The sequence below is a fragment of the Strigops habroptila genome, unplaced genomic scaffold (assembly GCF_004027225.2).
Source record: "Strigops habroptila isolate Jane unplaced genomic scaffold, bStrHab1.2.pri NW_022045626.1_ctg1, whole genome shotgun sequence".
NCBI classification, from domain to species: Eukaryota; Metazoa; Chordata; class Aves; order Psittaciformes; family Psittacidae; genus Strigops; species Strigops habroptila.
The window spans coordinates 26,641-35,551 of record NW_022651103.1 but is presented as its reverse complement, the minus strand read 5'-3'; the positions used below and the strand labels follow the sequence as shown (position 1 = coordinate 35,551).

Genomic DNA, 8,911 nt, shown 5'->3' with positions numbered 1-8,911 from the left:
ATAGCGCCCTACTATAGCCACCCCACAGCACCCTATAGCCACCCTATAGCACCCCATAGCACCCCATAGCGCCCTATAGCCACCCCATAGCAACCTATAGCCACCCCATAGCACACTATAGCCACCCCATAGTGCCCTATAACCACCCCACAGCACCCCACAGCACCCTATAGCCACCCGACAGCACCCTATAGCCACCCTATAGCACCCCATAGAGCCCTATAGCCACCCCACAGCACCCTATAGCCACCCGATAGCACCCCACAGCACCCTGTAGCCACCCCACAGCACCCCATAGTGCCCTATAGCCACACCACAGCACCCCATAGCCACCCTGTAGAACCCCATAGCGCCCTCTAGCCACCCCGTAGCACCCTATAGCCACCCTGTAGAACCCCATAGTGCCCTATAGCCACCCCATAGCACCCTATAGCCATCCCACAGTGCCCTATAGCCACCCCACCGCACCCTATAGCCACCCCGTAGCACCCCATAGCGCCCTATAGCCACCCGACAGCACCCTATAGCCACCCGACAGCACCCCATAATGCCCTATAGCCACCCCATAGCACCCTATAGCCACCCCACAGCACCCTATAGCCACCCGGCAGCACCCCATAGCGCCCTATAGCCACCCCACAGCACCCTATAGCCACCCGGCAGCAACCCATAGTGCCCTATAGCCACCCGACAGCACCCCATAGTGCCCTATAGCCACCCCATAGCACCCTATAGCCACCCGGCAGCACCCCATAGTGCCCTATAGCCACCCCACAGCACCCTATAGCCACCCGACAGCACCCCATAGCGCCCTATAGCCACCGCATAGCACCCCATAGGCCTTTATTGAGGGGCGGAGCCAGAGGGGGGCGTGGCCTCGCTAAGCCCCGCCCCCGGCGCGGGGAGCGACGTCTGGTAGATCACAATGGGCTGCGGGGAGGGCAAAAGGGGGCGGAGTCAGCGGCGTGACCACGCACCCCCTCCCGCCTTGGCCACGCCCCCTCCCGCCTTAACCACGCCCCCTCTTCCTCACTCACCGGCCCCTCCCGCGCCCTCTTGCGCCCCCTGGCGGCCGCCACCGACCCGGTCACCGCGAGCGCGGCCGCCGCCGCCGCTGACGTCAGCAGGAGCGCGTGCGCTCCCAGCAGCGCCTCCTGGCGGCAGCGCGGGAGGGGTGAGACACCGCGGGCCCCATAGAGCCCCATAGCGCCCCATAGCCCCCCACAGCCCCATAGCCTCCATAGCCCCCATAACCACCCCATAGCCACCCATAGCCCCCATAACCCCCCATAGCACCCCCCCATATCCACCCCATAGCACCCCACAGCCCCCATAACCACCTCATAGCCCCCCATAGCCCATAGAACTCCACAGCCTCCATAGCCCCCATAGCCCCCATAACCACCCCATAGCCCCCATAGCCCCCATAGCCCCCCCATAACCCCTCATAGCCCCATAGAACTCCATAGCCTCCATAGCCCCCATAGCCCCCATAACCACCCCATAGCCCCCCATAGCCCCATAGAACTCCATAGCCCCCATAGCCCCCATAGCCCCCATAACCACCCCATAGTACCCCATAGCCTCCAAAGACCCCACACAGCCCCCCATAGCCACACCATAACACCCCATACCACCCATAGCACCCAATGGCACCCCATAACCACCCCATAGCCCCACAATAGTTGCCCCACGGCACCCCATAGGCTCCCATAGCGCCCCATAGCGCCCCATAGCGCCCCATACCTGAGCGGCGGGCCCCAGGAAGGGGCATGTGAGGCAGCCGTGGGGCATGAGCACCCCCTCCACCCCCAGCGCCACGAAGGAGCCGATGGAGGCCACGATCCCCAGAGCCAGCGCCACCCGTGCCTATGGGGCAGCCCCACATGTTAGCCTATGGGGCAGCCTCTGGGGCACCTGATGGGACACCCGATGGGGCAGGCTATGGGGCAGCCTATGGGGCACCCCACATGTCACCCCCATGTCATATACCCTGCACCAGGCCACCTCCCCCCCACGTCAGCAGCCCCACATCATGCCCCATACCCAAGCCATAGCACCCCATAGTGCCCCATAGCCACCCCATAGCACCCTATAGTGCCCCATAGCCAGCCCATAGCACCCCCCCATAGCCACCCCATAGCTGCCCCACAAGTGCCCCCCCCCACTCACCCGCCTCACAGAGGGTCTCTGCGCCATTGCCACCAGCACTGCCCCTGATACCATCACCTGGGGGGGGGGGGGGCAGATGTGGGTCACGGGCTGCCCCATAAGTGGGGCCCATCCCATAGGTGCCCATTCTGCCCCATAAGTGCGTGCCCACCACATAGGTGCCCCCCCGCCCCGTAATGCCCCATAAGTGCCCCATATAAGTGACCCCTGCCCCATAACCACCTCCCCTGCCCCATAAGTGCCCCCCCACAACCACCTCATAAGACCCCCCCCAATCCATAATCACCCTCTGCCCCATAATCACCCACCTCTGCCCCACAAGCGCCCCCCCATGCCCTATAAGTACCCCCCAACCACCCAACAGGCCCCCCCCATAACCACCCCCTGCCCCACAACCACCCCCTCTCTGTCCCACAAGTGCCCCCCATGCCCCATATGTGTCCCCCCCCATAACCACCCCCTGCCCCACAAGTGCCCCCCCACCCCATAGGCCCCCCCCCCACACTACCACCCCCCTCTCTGCCCCATAGGTCTCCCTCCAGCCCGTAACCACCCTCAGCCCCACAAGCCCCCCCCCAGCCCCACAAGTGCCTCTGCCCCACAAGTGCCGCCCCTCACCGCGGCGCCGGCGCCGAGGGGGAGCCCGAGCTGCGCCCCGAACGGGTCCCGCAGCGCCACGAGCAGCGCCGCGCCCAGCGCGCACTGCAGCGCCCCCAGCAGGAGCTGCGACACCTGCAGGGACACACCGAGACACACAGGGACACACAGGGACACATAGGGACCCGATAGGGACACACAGGGACCCATAGAGACACATAGGGACCCGATAGGGACACATAGGGACCCACAGGGACACATAGGGACACATAGGAACCGATAGAGACCCCATAGGGACACATAGAGACACATAGAGACCCCATAGGGACACATAGGGACACAGAGACCCATAGAGACCCCATAGAGACCCCATAGAGACACATAGAGACACATAGAGATCCACAGAGACACATAGGGACCCATAGCGACCCATACAGACCCATAGAGACCCATAGAGACCCATAGAGACACATAGAAACCCATAGAGACCCATACAGACCCATAGAGACCCATAGCGACACATAGGGACACATAGAGACCCCATAGAGACACATAGTGACACATAGGGACCCATAGAGACACATAGAGACACAGAGACCCATAGAGACCCCCTAGGGACCCATAGAGACCCATAGAGACCCATAGAGACCCATCGAGACACAGAGACCCATAGAGACCCCATAGGGACCAATAGAGACCCATAGAGACAATAGAGACACAGAGACCCATGGAGACCCCATAGTGACACATAGAGACCCATAGGGACCCATAGAGACCCATCGAGACCGTAGAGACCATAGGGACCATAGAGACCCATAGGGACCCACAGAGACCCATAGCAACCCATAGAGAACATAGAGCCACAGAGACCCATAGAGACCCTATAGAGACACACAGAGACCAATAGAGACCCATAGAGACGTATACAGACCCATAGAGACCCACAGGGACCCCTTACACACTCCCTACTAATCTCTTACTCATCCCCTATAGACCCCTTACACACACCCCACATATGCCACATACACCCCCTATTGAACCCCTACTCAGCCCCTACTAACCCCCATTGAACCTCTATCAGGCCCTATTGAACCCCTACTAACCCCCTACTCACACCCTACTCACACCCTATTGAACCCCACTTAGCTCCTATTGAACCCCTACTAACCCCCTACTCACACCCTACACACCCTCTGATAATGCCCTATGGAACCCCTACTAACCCCCTAGATACCCCCATTGAACCCCTACTCAATCCCTACACCCCCCATTCAACCCCTACTCAGCCCCACTCGTCCCTCTACTCACCCCCATTCAGCCCCTATGGAACCCCCTACTCACCCCATACGCACCCCCTACATATCCCCTATTGAACCTCCTACTCACCCCATACACACCCCCTACTCACCCCCTACATATCCCCTATTGAACCCCCTACTCACCCCCTACTAACCCCCTACTCAGCCTCTATTGAACCCCCTTACTCATCCCGTTTACCCTCTACTCACCCCTATACTCAGCCCCTACTCAGCCCCAGTCGCCCCCTACTCAATCCCCACTCACACCCTACCCCCCCCTTACTACTCCCCACACCCCCTATACACCCCTATACATCCCCAACTCACCCCTACTCACTCTATAGCCCCTATTCACTCCCCTATTCACCCCTACTCACCCCATACTCCCCCCCATGCACCCCATACTCACTCCATACCCCCCATTCATCCTCTACTCACCCCATAGACCCCCCTTACAACTCCCCTACTCACTCCATACCCCCCCATTCACCCTCTACTCACCCCATAGACCCCCCTTAGCCCCCCCATTCACTCCCCCCCCCGGCCACCCATTACCCCCATTACCCCCCGTTACTCCGCGGTTACTCCGCGGTTACTCCGCACTTACTCCCAGCACCAGGGGCTCCCCCCACACCTTCTGCCGCTTCAGGGGGGTCCCGGGTTCGGGCCCCCCCCCCCCCGGCAGGACCTGGGTCAGCAGCACGACCCCCCCCCATGGCGCCCTCGCCCTCCATAGCCCCGCCCCCTCCCGTGGCCCCTCCCACCCCCCCCCAAGAGACCCGGATGTTCCCCCCCCCCCCCTTTTTGGCGCCAAAATGATGCGTTTTCATCGTCATGTCCAAGTTTTAAGGCGAAAAAAGGAGGAATTTGGGGGCGAGAAGCGAATGGGTGACCCCCCCCCCCCCACACCCCCGACCCCCATTTTGGGCTGAAAACGCCCCTTTTTAGGTCCAGCGCTGGTTTGGTGCCAAATTTATGCGTTTTCAGAGCTAAATCCTGGGGTTTCCCAACGTTTTTGGGGTGAAAAGGCCAGTTTTAGGGCAAACCTCCCCTCGAGGTCCCCCCACGTCGAGTTTTGGGTTAAAAAACGTCATTTTGGGGCCTGGGATCGATTTTTTTTGCCCCAACCCCCAAAAAATCCAATTTTGGGTCAAAGCCAAGTTTTGGTGCTGATAAATTTTAACCCGTTTGGGGGCGAATTTGGGCGTTTTGGGGCAAATTTGGGTGTTTTGGGGCGAATTTGGGGTGTTTTGGGGGTGAAAAAGGTGGTTTTGGGGTGAGAAAAGGTGGTTTTGGGGCACAAGTCGCTTTGTTGCCAAATTCCCTTTGGGAAAGGGGTGGGGGGTTGGGGGTGGGAGGTGAATTTTGGGGTTAAAGATCATTCTTTTGGTTCCAAACAGCCCCAAAATGGCCGTTTTGGGGCTAAAAGCAGCGTTTTGGGGCTAAAAGCAGCATTTTGGGGGCTCGGGGGCCCCAACTACGGCCACGCGGGGCCCCCCCAAGGTGGTGATGGCCGGGGGGGGCCAGATGATGTAGGTGGTGGTCACGGCGAGCGGCGGTGACGTCATCGGTGACGTCATCGACGGGCAGGCGTGCTGCAAAGGGGAGATGTGAGAACTGTCCCCCAAGAAAACTCCCCAAAATGCCCCAAATTCACCCCAAAACTCCCAAATTCACCCTGAAAACACCCAAATTTGCCCAAAGCGCTTAAATTCACCCCTCAACACCCAAATTAACCCAAACAGCTCAAATTCACCTCAAAAACACCTGAATTCACCCTCAAACCGCCCAATTTCAACCCCCAAACTCCCAAATTAACCCAAGCTGCCCAAATTCGCCTCTCAAACACCAAATTCACACACCAAAACACCCAAATACAGCCCAAAACGCCCCAAATCACCCCCAAAACGCCTAAATTCACCCTCAAACCACCCATATTCACCTCCCAAACACCCAAATTCGACCTAAAATGCCAAAATTCACCCCTCAAATGGCCAAATTCACCCCCAAACGCCCAAATTCAGCCCAAAACGCCCCAAATCACCCCCAAACCGCCTAAATTCACCCTCAAACCACCCATATTCACCTCCCAAACACCCAAATTCACCCCCAAACGCCCAAATTCATCCCAAACCGCCTGAATTCAGCCCCAAAACGCCCAAATTCACCCCCAAACATCCAAATTCACCCCCAAAATGCCCCAAATCAGGCCCAAAACGCCTAAATTCACCCTCAAACCACCCATATTCACCTCCCAAACACCCAAATTCGCCCTAAAATGCCCAAATTCACCCCCAAACGCCCAAATTCAGCCCCAAATGGCCCAAAATCACCCAAATCCACCTCAGTTCACCCCTCAATTGGCCCAATTCACCCCAAAACGCCCAAATTCACCCCTCAAACGCCCAAATTCATCCCAAACCGCCTAAATTCAGCCTCAAAACGCCCAAATTCACCCCCCAAACGCCCAATTTCACCCCCAAAACACCCAAATTCACCCCTCAAATGCCCAAATTCACCCCAAACCGCCTAAATTCAGCCCCAAAACGCCCAAATTCACCCCTCAAACGTCCAAATTCACCCCAAAACGCCCAAATTCACCCCTCAAACGCCCAAATTCATCCCAAACCACCTAAATTCAGCCTCAAAACGCCCAAATTCACCCCCAAAACGCCCAAATTCACCCCTCAAACGCCCAATTTCACCTCCAAAACACCCAAATTCACCCTTCAAATGCCCAAATTCATCCCAAACCGCCTAAATTCAGCCCCAAAACGCCCAAATTCACCCACCAAACGTCCAAATTCACCCCCAAAACGCCCCAAATCACCCCCAAAACCCCTAAGTTCACCCCCAAAACGTCCAAATTTACCCCAAATGCCCAAATTCGCCCCAAAGCGAGGCCGGGGCCGTACCTTGGGGGAACAAGAACACGTCTTCTGGCAGCTGCGGTGGCGCCGGTGTCCCCGACCTTGACCCCGACCTTGACCCCGGCTTCGACCCCGACAACGGCACCGGCAGAGGCGCCCCATGGACCCCCCGACCTGCACCCTGAGACACCCCCGTCACCAAAACCGGCTGAAACGGCCCCAAAATGGGCCCAGAGACCCCCCAAACACCCCAAAACGGCCCCAAAACACCCCAAAATGGCCCAAAATAGCCCCAAAATGACCCCAAAGTGCCCCAAAACTCACCAAATCACCAAGTATGCTCAAACGCCCCAAATTCCCCCTAAAACGCCCAAACAACCCCCAAATACCCCCGAAAACATCCCAAATTGTCCCCAAATGACCCAAATTGCCCCCAAACGCCCCAAAACGTCCTCAAACACCCTCAAAACCACCCCAAACGCCTGGAATTCTCCCCCAAATCACCCCCAAACCTCTCAGGTAACCCTGAAGCACCCCCAAACGCTCCCAAATGCCCCAAAATGCCCCTAAACGCCCACAAACACCCCTCAAAACGCCCGGATTTCCCCCCGAAATATCCCCAAAACCTATCAGGTAACCCAGAAACACCCCAAAACGCCCTTAAATGCCCCCAAATCCCTCCCAAATGCCAAAAATCAGCACAAACGGCCCGGAATTCCCCCCCCCCCCCCCCCAGTCACCCCAAAACCTCTCAGGTCATCCTGAAGCACCCCTAAACGCCCTCAAACACCCCCCAAATACCTCCCAAACAACCCAAAACACCCCAAACCGCCCGTAATTCCCCCCCAAATCCCCCCAAAACATACCCAGGGAACCTCCAAACCTGCAGGTAACTCTGAAGCACCCCAAAACACCCTCAAAACACACCCAAACACCCTCAAAACCACCTCAAAACAGCCCCAAACGCCCGTAATTACCCCCAAACCACCCCAAAACGCCCCCAAACACCCTCAAAACCACCCCAAACCCTCACAAACACCCCAAAACGTCCCGAATTCCCCTCCCCAAATCACCCCAAAACCTCTCGGGTAACCCAGAAACACCCCAAAACGCCCTTAAACGTCCCCAAACACCTTCAAAACCACCCCCAAACGCCCGTAGTTACCCCCGAATGACCCCAAAACGCCCCCAAACACCCCAAAACTCCCCCAAACACCCTCAAAACCATCCCAAACGCCCGGAATTTCCCTCCAAACCCCCTCAAACGCCCCCAAATCCCCCCCAAACGCTCCGATTCACCCCTCATCCCCCCCAAACGCCTCCTCTCCCCCCGTTTATTGCCTGCTCCCGGCGCGTTTTGCCCCAGCAGCGGCTCCGTGCGGGGCGTTGGGACGGTTTTGGGCTGTGGGGTGCGGGTGGAACCCCCTTAAACCCCTCCCTTCACCCCGAACCCCATCATTGACCCCCCCCCCCCACCCCCACCCCGAAGCCTCTCATTGAGGTCAGGGCGCCCCAGAAGCCCCATAAACGCTCTTAATTGAGCCCCAAACGGGTGACGTCACCCCCAACACCCCCCCCCAAACGTGTAATTGAGCCCCAAACGCCTTTCAACCCCTTCGAAGTGGGTCAGGGCGCCCCAAAACCCCCCAATTATCCCATTTGAGCCTCAAAACCGGTCGGGCCGGACGTCACTAATGACATCATCACGCCCATTAAGCCTTAATGGGCAAACAACGCCCCCTCCCCCCCCAACGCCGTCAGCGCGTCCACGAACGTTGCAATAGAGACGTTTGGCCCCGCCCCCTGCGCGTCCGGTGACGTCATTGCCCCGCCCTTGCGTCAATTCCCGCCCTTATTGCGTCGTTTTCCCGCCACCACCGGGCTCGGTGCCCGGATGTGGGCGGGGCTTACGAGGGGAGGGCGCGGCAAAGCGTTACCGCCCCCTAGTGGATGGCGCCAAAAAGCGGGGGCGGG

The 8,911-nt window shown here is 58.5% G+C and overlaps 1 protein-coding gene across 1 annotated transcript; it reads right to left on the bottom strand.

The window, feature by feature from the left end:
• Positions 1-826: 826 nt before the first annotated feature.
• Positions 827-8,761, bottom strand: LOC115603215. The gene is made up of 9 exons (XM_030474958.1): positions 8,691-8,761; positions 6,983-7,118; positions 5,546-5,662; positions 4,675-4,824; positions 2,791-2,904; positions 2,173-2,229; positions 1,747-1,869; positions 1,038-1,154; positions 827-930 (listed from the first exon to the last, which is right to left on the bottom strand). The coding sequence occupies exons 1-9, from the start codon at positions 8,759-8,761 to the stop codon at positions 844-846; spliced, it is 972 nt and encodes a 323-aa protein (XP_030330818.1). The 3' UTR covers positions 827-843.
• Between the last annotated feature and the right edge of the window lie 150 nt (positions 8,762-8,911).

What these genes read in the sequence shown, in the direction of transcription:
- LOC115603215 (XM_030474958.1), bottom strand. Translation starts at nt 8,761, where the DNA reads ATGACGTCACCGGACGCGCAGGGGGCGGGGCCAAACGTCTCTATTGCA. An exon ending in AGAGACCCTCTGTGAGGCGG is followed by an intron (nt 1,870 to 2,172) that starts GTGAGTGGGGGG and finishes GCTGCCCCATAG; the next exon opens with GCACGGGTGGCGCTGGCTCT. An exon ending in AGAGGGCGCGGGAGGGGCCG is followed by an intron (nt 931 to 1,037) that starts GTGAGTGAGGAA and finishes CCCTCCCCGCAG; the next exon opens with CCCATTGTGATCTACCAGAC.